Below are 15,210 nucleotides of genomic sequence, written 5' to 3' on the forward strand. Positions count from 1 at the left end.
GTTATGTTCAATGTAGCTTGTTAATATTCATTCGAATGAGTGTGGACCCCATCAGACTGAAACCTGCGCTGCTTATTTGAATTTTGTAAATGGAGTCGTTGGTCAGTTTGTCTAGTCAGTTGATTTTTTTTGGTAACCATTTCATCCTTATATCTATCTTCTAGGTGACAGTTTCAGTGCTTGTAGCCTCCAGATGAAGTGAACCAACCAACAAGCCTAACCACAACCTGAGCTACAGATCTTCACAAAAGCCTTTTTGTAGATCTTTGGCAAAAATTATGGTGGGAGATAGGGACAACCCTTGTGGAAATTCTATGGCATTGTGCAAGAAAATACAAAATACACAAAATTGAAATGAACTATGGTCACCCTCTGTCATGGTTTCAGTGGTTACCTGAGGTTATTTGTAACATAAAAGGTAAGTATTTACTATTCAAATTTACCTTCCTGGCTGTCCCCGGCTTGCGCTGGTTCAACTCCCACTGCTGAAATGGAAGCTGCTGATTCACGAGGCAAATATTTTATGTTCAAACTTACCTTCTTGGCTGACCCCTGGCTCACACTCTCACGACTCCCATTGCTGAAACAACTTCTAATTCAGTTGGGATTTATCCATATTTGGGAAGCTGATTCTGTAGGCAAAGAGTGTAATCTTGAATATTATTTCCTATGACTTGAGCTCCATATTTTCGGTGATCCTCTTCCAAAAATTGTCGGAGTTGTGGATAATGAGAAAGGTTGTCAAAGGATACAGTAGGATATAGATCAGTTTGAAATTTGTGCAGAGAAACTCAATGTAATTCAATCCGGATCAGTATGAGGTTATGCATTTTGGGAGGTCAAATGAAGAAGAATGTACATAGTAAAATGGGAGCACTGATATACAGAGAGACCTTTGGGTGCAAGTCCATATCTCCCTGAAAGCAGCAAAAGAGTTAAATAATGGAAAGTAGAAGGTCTATAAGCATGCTTGCCTTCATCGGTTGGGACAATAAGTATAAAAGTAGGCACATAATGTAGCAACTGTTTAAAAATTTAGTTAGAGCATATACGGACTATTGTGTATGCAATTTTGGTTGCCACAATTTAGCAAGGATGTGGAGGATTTGGAGAGGGTGCAAAAGAGGTTTACCAGGACGTTGCCTAGATTGGCGCATATTAGCTGTAAGTAAAGGTTGTTTTTGCTGGCGCACCATAGGCAGAGAGGCGACCTGATAGAAAGATATAAAATAATGAAAAGCATAGCTGGCGTGGATAGTCAAATCTTCATTCTCAGGGTGGAAATATCAAATCGCAGGGAGTAATAGGCTTAAAGCATGTGGTGGAAAGTTTAAAGGAGATGTGCGAGGCAAGGTTTTACACATAGGGTGGTAGATGCGCTGCCAAGTGAGGTAGTAAAAGCAGATATGATAGCAATGTTTAAGAGACATTTTGATAGACACATGAATAGGCAAGGAGTAGAGGGATATGGACCATGTACAAGCAGATGGGATTAGTTTAGAATTGAAACATGGTTGGCACTGACATGCGCTGAACAGCCTGTGTGTGTGCGCTATACTGTTTTATGTCTGTTCAATGTATATTCCACTTATATATTTTGTGACACTGATGTACCCTTCATAACGGCTATTCAGATAGAATATGTATTTTTCAGATAGTTCAGTCAATTCTGGTTTAAAAATCAGAATCCTCCATTTCATAGACTTATCAATATCAAGTTAACTTTTGATTCACATGCAATTTCAGAATGCTTCATAATTTTGTCAGTAATGGTCAATTGATTTCATAGAAATCGGATTTCTTCACACATTTTGCTTGACAGTGTTGAAATCCTTAGAACAATATTAAACACAAAGATACAGTAGCAAAATTCCACTAACCACAGTTCAATATTTTAAATTTATTTCCATCAGATTTGTGCTCCAATTGCTCTTCCAAAGCTCCCACTTTTACTACGAGCAGGTTTTTTTTTCAATTGCTGGTACAGTATTTGTTTCTATTTTTACATCCTCACCTTCTATTGCATATATTCCACAAGACATCGACAGAGACAATAATATCTCTCTGATCTGTTATTCTAGATCAAATCTACTAGACGAATTCTAATAATAACAGAATACATTCCATTGAAGACATTATATGATGCCTATAGGATTATTTAAAACAACCTTTAAGAAAACACACTTGTTTAAAAACATACAAGTCAATTCTAACATCAAGATGCAGATTGATTTATTATAAAGACATGGAAAGTACAGTATCTATCCTCATTCAATATTCACAAACATGCATTTCCAGCAGGGGCCACTAATGATCAGGAGCAGACATAGTGACTGTTGTTTCTCTTCCAGTGGGTATGATACTAAGTCTAAAACTGGCATTATCTTGTTGGTGAAGATCAGCGAACTAATGTAGACTTTAAATAAACTGGGGAAATTCCTGTTCTGTGTAGTTCAGTTGTGCATCTTTTAAGCGATCAGACAGGCATTTAATTCCAACCAAACATAAAGACATGTAAAACTTAAATGTATTAAAGTTCAACTACTTTCGTCAGAATTCAATGTGAATCTAAATTAACACATCAAACTGCATATTTTGACAATACAACTAATGGACAACTTCCTCAGAACATAAGACATGTTTAGTTACTGTTCATGTTCTTCCACTGCTGCATTTTTTTTGATAAAACATTTAACCATTCAGTTGGACAAAAAGCAAAGCAGCAAAACTGAACTACTTATATTGCTACCCTAAATTTGGCAGTCCTTGTGAAAATACAGCTTTCGCAGGTTATCTACCATATCCTGTTCTTTGGCATCAAGAGTTCTGTCAGCTTGCATTTCCCATCTGGAAGATATAATCAAACAATATAGCAGATTAACAATAGCTCTTGATGCACTTATATGTTATCTAAAACAAAGTAGTATCCATATATATATATGATAAAAGCTTTAAAAATATAAATACATTTCTCATCTGGCTAATATTAGCAAATCTAAGTTATTGTTTGTCAACATTGCCAAGAATAATTTGAAATTATTTGAGAAAATTAATTGCTTTTCACATCCATTCTTTTTTAGTGCACTGTGCCATGGGAACCACACAGGTACTAAATCTGCCTGACTGACCAAACCTCAACTTTGATCATCAATTGTGGCTCAGTTGTGCTCTGATCTCTGAATTACAAAGCTCTGAGATCGGATCTCTGAATTACAAAGCTCTGGGATCAAGTTCCACTCCAAGACTTGAACATGAAAATCTAGGCTGAAACTGTAATGCTAAGAGAATGCTCTGCTGGTGTTGGTACTGGTGCTGAATTTAGATATTCCCTCAAGGCTCTGTCTTTGTTATCAGGTGAATATAAATGATGCTATTGTTGTATTTTGAAGATGATCAGGACAACTAACACAGCGTTCTAGTTAATATTTAACATCACAAAAGTAGATTACCTTGTCATTATCTCAGCTATTTCTGGGAGCTTGCTATGTGTGAATTGACTGCTGTGTTTCTGACATTACAACAATGACCAAGCTTCAAAAATACTCAATTGGCTGTAAAGTGCTTTAAGACACTCAGTGCTCATTGAAAATGATGTATGAATCGAAGCTCTTTAATGTTCAGTCGTCATAAATGCCCTCAACTGATTAGCAGCTATATGCTGGGACAATAGTACGTTCGGATAATTGAATGCACAAAGTTATTTGGAGACTATTGCACAGTTTTGCCCTGGGATCAGACCAGTAGGAAGTTTTACCTTCTAATCTACCTGTTCACTTTTGGTGCAACCTTATGCAAATGGTAAAATTGTTTTTTGTCATTGGCATAGTATTCAGAATATGCAAATTGATAGAGCAGTAGCACAAAAATTGTCAGTGAAAAACGTCTTATTCCGCATATTAAAAATATAATTACTTTTCCAATGCAATACACAAGTAGTTGTATTCATAATTAGTTAGAAACTAAGAAACATTAATACACGAATAAAAACTGGGCATGTTTAAATGTTTAAAGAGCATCACGTTTTGAGCTCCCGGCCCCATAACACGCCTAGGCGGAGGTGGGTACTGCAGATGCTGAAGATTAGAGTCAAAATTAGAGTGGTGCTGGCTAAGCACAGCAGGTCAGGCAGCATCCGGGAACAGAAATATCGATGTTTCGGGTAAAAGCTTTTCATCAGGAATCTATAAGATGCCTGCCTGACATGAAATCTATCAGGACTTACCTGGAGAGCATCCCAAACACCTCTGCAAAACAAAACATGGCTGGACTTGTAGCAACAAACCGGTGGCAACTGAAACCAGGAACTAACTGGACAAATCGGAACACGTAGAAACTTACCTTCTCCACTGGGTCCTAAGCACACTCCCTCCGGTTAAAAAAAACACAGCTGAAAATGTGTTGCTGGAAAAGCGCAGCAGGTCAGGCAGCATCCAAGGAGCAGGAGATTCAAAGTTTCGGGCATAAGCCCTTTCCTGAAGAAGGGCTTATGCCCGAAACGTCGAATGTCCTGCTCCTTGGATGCTGCCTGACCTGCTGCGCTTTTCCAGCAACACATTTTCAGCTCTGATCTCCAGCATCTGCAGATCTCACTTTCTCCTAAAAAAACACAGTAAACTACCTGCTACACTGGGTCCTAAGCAGACCCTTTGCAAAATACACCAAACTGCAACCCACCTGCTCCACAGGGTCCTTGGAAGGATCAGTTTAACTGGAAGCAGTCAGAATCCACTCCACTAGACCACTCAAATGTAAGAAACCTGTGAGGAAGTGGGCCAAGAGTGGCGGCCTGCTAGTAAAACTGAGACTACGTGGTTTCAAGACACCCCCCCCCAGCTTACTCCGAGCAAACGTACAATCTCTGGAAAACAAGATGGATGAACTCAGATCACAGCTCAGCTTCCAGCGTGAACTGCGGGACTGTTGTGCACTCTGCCTCACGGAGACCTGGCTCAACTCATCCATTCCCGACTGCGCATTTTAGGCTGATGGTTTTTCTATCCATTGTATGGACCGCACAGCATCCTCGGGTAAGACAAAGGGTGGAGGTGTTTGCTTTTTAATCAACAACTTGTGTTGCATGGACAGTGCAACTCTGGGCAGCCATTGCTCCCCAAACCTTGAATTCCTCACCATCAAATGCCGCCCTTCTATCTACCACAGGAATTTACTGCTGCTGTACTAACTGCTGTGTACACACTGCCACAAGCAAAGGTGGAGGATGCTTTGGATGTGCTGTACTCTACCACTAACACCCTGGAGACTGAACACCCCGAGGCCCTGTTTGTTGTGACTGACAACTTCAATCAAGCCAATCTAAGGAAAGTGTTGCCCAAGAACCACCAGAACATTACCTGCCCCATCAGGGGCCTGAACATTTTAAACTACTATGAAGGATGCCTATTGCTCCATCCCCTGCCCTCATTGCGGGAACTCCGACTACAATGCCATGTTTTTTCTCCCGGCTTACAGGCAAAAGCTCAAGTAGGAGATCCCCTCATGGATACACGTCCAGTGCTGGTCAGAGGAGGCAGAGAATCAACTCCAGTGCTGTCTGGAATTGGTTGATTGGGCCGAGTTCAACCAGTTCACAGGTACCTTGAAAGAGTACACCACCACTGTCACAGACTTTAATCAGCAACTGTGTGGAGGACTGCATACCGAGGAAGTCAAGCCGGGTGTTCCCAAACAAGAAACCTTGGATGACTCAGGACATACAGAACTTGTTAAAAACCAGGTGTGAAGCCTTCACAGACACATTCAAATAAAAGGAATCCAAGTATGACTTTCGCAGAGCCATTAAGACAGCCAAGGACTAATAGCAATCCAAACTAGACACCCAGACAGACACCCCGGCGACTATGGCAAGGACTGGTTGACAGAGGTTCTAAAAGAAAGTGCAAGATAGCAGACAATGACATATCCCTCTCAGATCACCTCAACACCTTCTATGTTGGCTTTGAGCAGAATTTCCAACAAGTCCTGATGAACCTATCCCACCAGTCACTGCATCATAGCTCAGATCAGTTTTCCTTCATGTGAATCCAAAGAAAACGATGGGACCAGATGGAGTACCAGGCTGTGCACTCAGAGCATGAGCAGGTCAACTGGCAGAGGTCTTCTCAGACATCTTCAACCACTCCCTGCAGCAGGTCACTATCCCTGCCTGTTTCAAGAAGGCCAACATTATCCCTGTGCCTAAGAAGGCTCATGCAGCATGTCTCAATGACTGTCACCCAGTGGCCCTAACTTCGGTGGTCATGAAGTGCTTTGAAAGGCCAGTCATGGCATTAAGCAACTCTAGCCTCCCCACTACTCTTGACCCACTCCAATTTGCCTATCTGACCAACAGATCCAGATCACTTGTCCTTCACTCCTCCCTAGAATATCTTGACACCAAGAACAGCTATGTAAGAATCCTACTCATGGACTACAGTTCAGCCTTCAACACTATTATCCCCTCGAGACTGATTACTAAACTTAGTGATCTCAGACTAGGCCCAACTCTCTGCAACTGGATTCTCAGTTTCCTGACCCACTGGCCACAGTGAAAATTGAGAACTATATTTCATTGTCACTAACAGTCAACACTGGAGCCCCCCAGGGGTGCGTACTCACTGTTTACCCATGACTGTGTTGCCAAATACCAGACTAATGACATTTACAAGTTCACTGAAAATATCACCATAATTGGTCGAATCGCAGATGGCGACGACACAGACTACAGATGGGAGGTGGAAAAATGGTGCACTGAGAACAACCTAGCTCTCAATGCCAGCAAGACCAATGAACTCATTATTGATTTTCAGTGGGATGTTACTCATTCTCCCTACACATTAACAGCACAGAGGTGGAACAAGTGGAAAGTGTCAAGCTCCTGGGGAGTGGTCATCCACAACAAGCTTTCTTGGACTCTTCATGTGGATGCATTGGTTACAAAGGCCCAACAAAGGCCCAATGGCATGACGGCAAATATCCTTGTCAACTTTTATAGATGCGCCATCGAGAGCATTCTGTCTGGATGTGGCAGACATCTACCTGGTATGGCAACTGTGCCATTCAAGAATGCCAACTGTACCATTCAAGATCAGAGACAGTTACAGAGAGTGGTGAACTCAGCATGGACAATCACAAATGCCAATCTCCCATCTATAGAATCCCGCTGTTAAGGAAAGGCTGCCAGCATTCTTAAAGGTCCACCCCACCCTGCAATGTTTTTCTACAATTTCTACCATTGGGGAGAAGGTATAGAAGCCTGAATACATGCATCAGCAATTTCGCAACAGTTTCCACCCTACTGTTGTTAAAATACTGAATGAACTCACAAACTCTTAACATTCACCTGTACCTGTGTTTTTGTTTTTGCCACTGTTTACCTATTATTTACTTATCTATGCTACTTAACTCTGTGATCTGCCTGCATTGCTCGCAAGACAAAGCTTTTCACAGTGCTTCAGTACACATGACAATAAATTCAATTCAGCATGATACTTGTTAAGATATTTCTGATAAACAAAATAAAAAAGAACCAGTAATATTTTCTGGAACTGTACACGAACATAACCCTTTATGAAAGGATAAATTTTGAAATAAAATGCTGAAATGCACATAGATATATACTTTAATGTTATCATGATGTTGCACCACAGAAAGGGATGGATATGGTGATTACAACAGTTAGCAGGAATAACAGGACAGAGGAAAGAGGAAAAAACAGGAGAATTCCCAGGGATCTCACTCCTGTGGATATGAACACAAAATGGTCATTCATCAATTCTTTTGGGAAAACTTCAGCTGAGAAGCAAACGACAAGGAGACACATTAAATACACCACGAATTTTAACTGTCCTCAAGAAATTCAATCTCCAAACAGTGATAAGACTAAAAATTAATAACAAAAACAGAAATTGCTGGAACAACTCGGCAGGTCTGGCAGCATCTGTGGAGAGAAAGCAGAGTTAACATTTTGGGGCCAGTGAACTCTTTGTCAGAAATGACTTCAGCTCGGAAAGGACTGGTATATATGCTGATGTTTGGGTGGGAGTAGAGGGAAGAAGTAAATGATAAGTGGAGATGGAGCCCAGAGAGAGAGAACAGTTGGGCAGACAAAGGAATGGGTAAAGGTCAGCCTGGGAGAAAATGGGGAGTTTTTGTTTACAGCCCATGTAATGACAAGGACTGGTGTGCGAATGTTTGATATAGTGTATTAGTGGACTTCTTTGAACCAATGCAAGTTCCTTCTCTCAATATTTGGGGTACAGTCAATGTGATTGAAGAATTTAGACCACTACTTGTAGAACATGAACTTTCCTCACGTGTTTTGGCTATAATGCAATTCCTAGTCCATGGTGCTGCTATTACGTGATTTTCTTATAATGCAGGATTGCACTGAAACTGAATATCGCATTATATCAGAACAGACCAAGTGTTTGACTGGTGGAATCAAATCACCAAATGTTTGTGAATATAAAGCTGAGTGTCTGAAAATATGATTGAATCTTCAATGGAGTGTCAGCGAAGGATAATTGAGGGAGTGTGGTTGATGTATAAACCTTTCAGAAGATACTTTAAAAAATGTCTTCACTCATGGGATCTGGGTATTGCTGGCTGTGTCAGCATTTATTACCCATTTGTAGTTGTCTCTGACAAAGTGGTGTTGAGCTACTTTCTTGAACTGCTGCAGTCTATGTGCTGTAGATTGATCCACAATGCTGCTAAGGCAGGAATTCCAGGATTTTGCACAAAAATACTAAGAGAAGTGCAATATATTTCCAGTCAGGATAGTGAGTGGCTCGTAGGTTGGGGTGTTCCCATTCATCTTGTCCTTCTACGCGATAGTGATCATAGGTTTGCAAGGTGCAAAGAATCATTGATGAATTGCTGCAGTGCATCTTGTAGATAGTACACTCTGCTAATAAAAGGGACAGTAATGGAGGGAGCGGATATTTGTGGACGTGGTGCTCGGCAAGTGTGCTTCTTCGGTCTGAATACTAGTTTCACGAATATTGTTGGAACTGCACTCATACTGGCAGGTGGAGCAGGCAGAGAGAGAAAAGTAGTTGGGCAGACAAAGGAATGATCGTGCTCAGTCTGGGAGAATCAATAGCTGCTAATGGGGACCATTAGTGGGTGATAGTGGGTTGTCTGTGGTAACAAACCATCTGAAAACAAGGTCTGGTGTGCGGATGTTTGATATACTGTATTAATGGACACCTTTGAATCAGTGCAAGTTCCTTCTCTCAATATTTGGGCTATGCTTGACTGGTGAAATCTATCCAGATGGCTTGCAGTAGTGCAATATGAAAACCAAACTGTTCTAAACCTATCATCTTTCCCTTCTCTTAGATGATGGATATGTTTTGGGGAGTCAGGAGATGAATTACATGCTGCTGTATTCCTAGCCTCTGACCTGGTCTTGTACACACTGTTCGGTTGAAGTTGTCCATGCCAACCAGATATCCTAAACTAGTCTGTTTGCCAGCATTTGGCCCACATCCCTCTAAACACCTCCTATTCATATACCCATCCAGATACCTTTTAAGTGTTGTAATTGGACCAGCCTCCACCACTTCCTCTTGCAGCTTATTCCAAACACATGCACCACACTTTGCTTGAAAAGGTTGTCCATTAGGTCCGTATTAAAGCTTTCCCTTCTCACCCTCTAGTTCTGGAATCCCCCATCCCAGTGAAAAGACCTTGTCTATTTATGGCTGGTCCAATTCACTTTCTAATCAGAGATAACCTCCAGGATGTTAATAGTGGGGGATTTAGTGATGCTAATGTCAATGAATGTCAAGGGGTGGTGGTTAGATTGTGTCTTACTGGAGATGGGCATTGCACGTTTGTTATTTGTCAATTTTTATCCCAAACCTGAATATTTTCCGGGTCTTGCTGTATTTGCCTGTGGGCTGCTTCAGTATCTAGGTATCACAGATGGTGCTGAATGTGATGCAATCATTAGCAAATGTACCATTTCCGACCTTATGATGGAGCGATGGTCATTGCTAAAGCAGATGAAGATGGTTGGGTCTGACTCACTACCTTGAGAAATTCATGCAAAGATGCCATGGAGCTGAGATGATCAACCTCCAATAATCACAACCATCTTCCTATGTGTCAGGTTTGGCTGCAATCAGTATCGAGTTTTCCCCAAATTCCAGTTTTCTCGGGCTCTTTGATACTTGTAAGGTGCATTAGACCATAAGTTTTATTTATTCCAGCGATAAAAACTACTCATAACAATAAATATTTATTTTATTCATTTGTGAGTTCAGCAAAATGACTTCTAAGCTAAATAGATTGACATATGCCCTTATATTCCTGTGTTTATGTAATCTACGGATATGGTGGCTGGTGTCTTGAACTCCAAGAAATTAATTAAATACTTTCCTTTAAAGATTACACCAGCACATGTGACAAATCACAGTCAGCTGATTTTTATGTTTCCCTTAATTTTTTGTTAAATTCCGGTTAACCATGATTAAATAGAGCATTTTAGCTTTTTGCATTATCTAGACATCATGACTCATAACTGGAAAGTAATCTGCACAGTTTACTTACTTTTAATATTACATTTTGAAATGGAAAAAGTGGTTTGTAATAGGAATTAAACCTTTCAGCATGTTAACTATCACTACTACATTATTATTTTAAAAACTGATCATTTTTAATTTTAAAAAATTTTAAGCTACTAAATCAGTAAATTTGCCTGTTAAATGAAATTTTATTTTTCAAATTTATGTTCCCTTAGTTTTCTATGATTCTCATAAAGTATGAGTTCCCTGATTTACTGTTAACCTGCTCCAATCAAGGGGTCTTGGCTGACAGATATAACCAGCAGTGTCAGGGGATCTGCTCACTCTGGGAGCCAGCTCTGTGCAAACTGGTTCAGTGTATTGTATTATGCATGTGTAAATGAAGAGTGACATGGTAGTAGAATACTGGCTTTTGTGGTGTTATTTCAAATCTCTCTGTACCCCCTCCAATCTAATCAGTATTCCAGCTGTGGCCTAACAAAAGTTTCTTTACCAATCTTCCATTTGGAACCTTATTAAAGGATTTACGGAAATCCATATAAACTACATCAACTGGACTACCCTCACCAACTTACATGATCACCTCCTCAAAAAAAATCAATCAAATTTGTTAAACGTGACTCCTCTGACGAAGCCAGGCTATTCCTGATGAAACATTAGTCTCCACTTGGAAAGACAATTATCTCCGAGTTTCATGACTGCTAATGAGAGACTCAATGGTCAGTAATTCGCTAGTTTATCCCTTCTACCCTTTTTGATAAGTGGAACAACTTACGTGGTGAGAATTTTCTTGTAGAAAAGTTAGAAACTATAATTTTTCAAGAGCAAGATTATTGGTAGGCATGTTTTGTTAAGTATCTGGTTTCATGCTCATAAAAAAAGTCATCTCTTGTACCAGAAAACAATACAGTAAAAGGAATCAGGGATCAGGTGTAATAATTCTTCTGATAACAAAGCTGCATTTTTTCTTTGCCTTGGGGCAGAAGTCAAGTGGAGACTGAATGATTTCCTCATGGGAGATGGAGAAGACAGAAACATTTACCCCATCCCCAGTTCCTGCTACAGAGCAAACAACTAGTTCAAAAATATTATTGGTGGAAGATTCAGTACAGCCACAGGATATAACACTGACCTTTCACCTCTGAGATGCTTTCAATTCCCTCCAAACCGCTGGGCCACAAGTCTTAATTTTCTTTCTTTCTGTGGGAATTTTATGTGAAATGAATTGTGATAGTTTCAGCCTAGTAGTGACAACTTAAGCATAAAATGTTCTAATTTGGCAATTATTGTCTGGAAGGCTAAAGTTTGGAAAATAGAAATGCCACAATTGTGCAGCGGATTTTGATGAGTTCCAGTCAGGCTGTTTGAAATCTGAATTAATGTTAGAAATTTTAAGTCAACTTCACAATTTGTCATTCTGATGTATACTTTACATGACAGGAGCATATATAAGGATTACTGGCACCTCAATTTTCTATTCAAAATAGTGAAGTTCTCAGTCAAGGAGGTATAGTTGGCCAAATGAAATGCTCCCTTAGAGGTGTATTCAAAGTTGGGAGAACTGTGTGATCAAAAAGGAGGGAATGGGGGAGATCCTACTGCTGATGTGCCTTCCTCTGATCACCTCTGGTATGGAAAAGCTTACAGACAGCCATCCTGCCCCAGAGCCAAAAGAGTAGTTACCTAGTCCCTCAGCTACTGTTGCTGGTACACATTCAACAGTAGGCATGGGACTAGACATTCAGGGAGACACTCAGCAAACCTTCTCAAAGTTCCAATGGAATACTGGGGATGAGATAATTCAGTCAAAGGCACGCTAGAACTAAATAAAGAACAAGCGGGGAGCCCCATGAGAGGCTGTCCCCAGTCTCCTATTATAACTCTTCTTCCACCATTCACCTGACACCTTCTTACTTCCATCTGGTGGTCCACAGGCAGTTTTCAAGGTAGACCACCATAGTACCAGTAATGGTGCTGCCCGTATTGGAAAGCTTCCAAAAATCTAATTGGTTGGCAGCTCTAAGGGCTGGATATCTACTCAGGAGGACCTTGGCTGTCCAGGTAAGTACCTAGTTACTGCAAAATAGCATTGAGCTTCCTGGAGAAAAAAACATCTTGGGGTTACTGGTTGACCAGTTTGCAAGATCCTTATTATCTACATTGAATTTGTCCATTCTTTTGGTGTGTCAAAAATTTTAATGAAATTCAGTTTTACTAAAGTAATGGAATTAGTTATTAAACAACCAAACAAAATAAGCTGTTATGCAGTTATACAATGATATTAATAATTGAATGACTGTACAGATATTCGGCAGCACACTGGCTCAGTGGTTAGCACTGCTGCCTCACAGCACCAGGGTCCCAGGTTCAATTCCAGCCTCGGGCAGACTGCCTGTGTGGAACTTGCATGTTCTTCCCCTGGTCTGCATGGGTTTCCTCCGGGTGCTCCAGTTTCCTCCCAAAATCTAAAGATGTGCATGCCAGGTGAATTGGCCATGCTAAGTTGCCCATAGTGTTAGGTATATTATTCAGAGGGAAATGGGTATGAGTAGGTTACTTTTCGGAGGGTCGGTGTGGACTGGTTGGGCCGAAGGGCCTATTTCCACACTGTCGGAAGTCTGATCGTAACTAATTGGTGCAAGGTTTTATTTCATTATTTTCTCACTAAAACGTGAGCCAGAAACAAATGCAGTAAAAATAAGACTTCAATTCACAAAATTCACAGTTGTTTTAAAAAAGTAGAAATTTCCAGGATTGGTGAAAACAAAATGGTTGTAATGTGTTTTATAACTTTGTTATTACTAAAAAGTCATAGAAAATAATAGTTGTACTTGAAATCAGTATTTCTCAAGCTATATCAAGTGACTTTGAATTAACCTCATGGGAAAAAGAATCAATATATTCAGTTAAGACATCTTTTCGTACTTAAAGTATAAACTAAAAACAGATTCTTCTCTCACAGTTAAAAGATTACTGACAACCCAGGAATGTAACAGTCACTTGATAAACTTTTCTGCAGCAGCACCCTATTGCATTGTAGATGTTTTATTGCATGGTTTAATTCATGGTCTATGGTTTTATAACATTTTCAGATTTTTTTTCTAAATTTATTATGAATAATGTACTTGACTTTATTAATGATCTCATCTGCATTACAGGATGGGAAGAAACTCAGTAAGAATAAATCTGAAATAAATCATAAAAGATCCTGCTGCTTTGTTTGACTAAGTTTAGTTCTAATAATGGATCATTTTTAGTGACACTGATCATATATTACCAACTCTGATCACAGTTAACATAGAATTATCTTTAGTGGAATAAATCGACCAGTGAAACTTCAATGTCAAAACAAGGTCAAAAATATTGAATTCTTTTTCCAATGATAAAAACCTAAAAGAGAAATGGCATGACTGGGTACCTTTCATTAGTTCTTTAAAATATCTAACTTAGCCAATAGTATTACACTGAAGTGATGTGAGTGTATCTTATGATACCAAATATTGAACTGTTACTTAGAAGCAATTATCCAAGTACCAAGCACCATAAGTCTCACAGATGGTTCAGTACTTTACACCAGTTTTCGAGCAAACCTATTCATAACTTCACCTCACCATCACACCACTTCTCAAAGTTGGAACATACTGTCAACTATTCAACCATGCCAGAGACATCATCCAAAACCATTGCACCACATTTACTGCCACAAAGGAGACTTTATACCGTATTAATTATGACTGTTTGGTGTATTTACAATCCTCCCAGAAAGTCTGTGACAATATCAAAAGAGATGTCTGACACCAAATTAGCATGGCATTTTAAATAGAACTTGGAATCTATCTTACCAGCATGATAAAAATGGTCAATTCATTAACAAATTTGTGGACCCAAACACGATATGGTATTTGAGTCACAAAAACATCAGGGTGTGACAAATGTAGAAGGAGGTAATTTGGTCCTGTGTGCATCAGCTATCCAAATGAACATCATGGGCACAGGGGTCCAAAAGTTCAGTTTGCACTACAGTTCCAGCAGACGATATCAAAGATTTGAATACTGAGTGGAAGCTCAGACTTAAGGCACACATGCTCAGATTAGACTCATGTAACCCAAGCTTGCTGTCATAGAAGATCAGACTGCTGCATTATAGGCAGTGTGAAAAGCAGAAATCTGAGATTTGACACAAAGGTAGTTCTGGGATAATGTGTGTTTCAGCAGTACGACTTGGCTACAATGTGCCGAAGAATTAGGGAATGGTATTTTCGAAAATGCTTACCTCCGTTGGCAATGGTGCAATTCCAGCGGGAATCAGTTCATGCGGTTCATTATGAGCATGCACCGAAATCTCTATGCTGTTCTGTGCATGTGCATGCAGTTCTGCACATGCGTCGGTGTCTGCACTGTTCCGTGCATGTGCGACATCGGTGCTGGTCTTTGTGTCGATATCAGCTGCTGACAAAGCAGCTGTGAGAGGTATTGTACACAGAGCAGCTTTCTTACATTTTTAAAATGTACTGTGTTAAATTTACTTTTGTTTCATTAATAAATATGATTTCAATCTTCATTCAGGCTGTGCTAGACTTTGGGTGATTTTTGAGCGACCGTGAGTGTTTCTTTGTTGATCTAACCGGAGCTCCATTTTTTCCATAGGCCCCATTATTTATATTAAGCATTCTTCTAT

At 39.9% G+C, this 15,210-nt stretch overlaps 1 protein-coding gene across 4 annotated transcripts in view; it reads right to left on the reverse strand.

The window, feature by feature from the left end:
- Positions 1 to 552: 552 nt before the first annotated feature.
- kiaa0825 (KIAA0825 ortholog) overlaps positions 553 to 15,210 on the reverse strand; it is a 447,094-nt gene continuing 432,436 nt past the window's right edge. For 3 of the 4 annotated variants that reach the window (XM_060836733.1, XM_060836749.1, XM_060836724.1), the window contains one exon: positions 2,152 to 2,847. In XM_060836733.1, coding sequence (XP_060692716.1) covers positions 2,751 to 2,847 — 97 coding nt within the window. In that variant the 3' untranslated portion in view covers positions 2,152 to 2,750. Of the gene's footprint in view, positions 633 to 2,151; positions 2,848 to 15,210 lie in introns of those variants that run through there. The other variant, XM_060836740.1, reaches the window with a different exon arrangement.

This window comes from Hemiscyllium ocellatum, chromosome 2, assembly GCF_020745735.1.
Source record: "Hemiscyllium ocellatum isolate sHemOce1 chromosome 2, sHemOce1.pat.X.cur, whole genome shotgun sequence".
Taxonomy (NCBI): Eukaryota; Metazoa; Chordata; class Chondrichthyes; order Orectolobiformes; family Hemiscylliidae; genus Hemiscyllium; species Hemiscyllium ocellatum.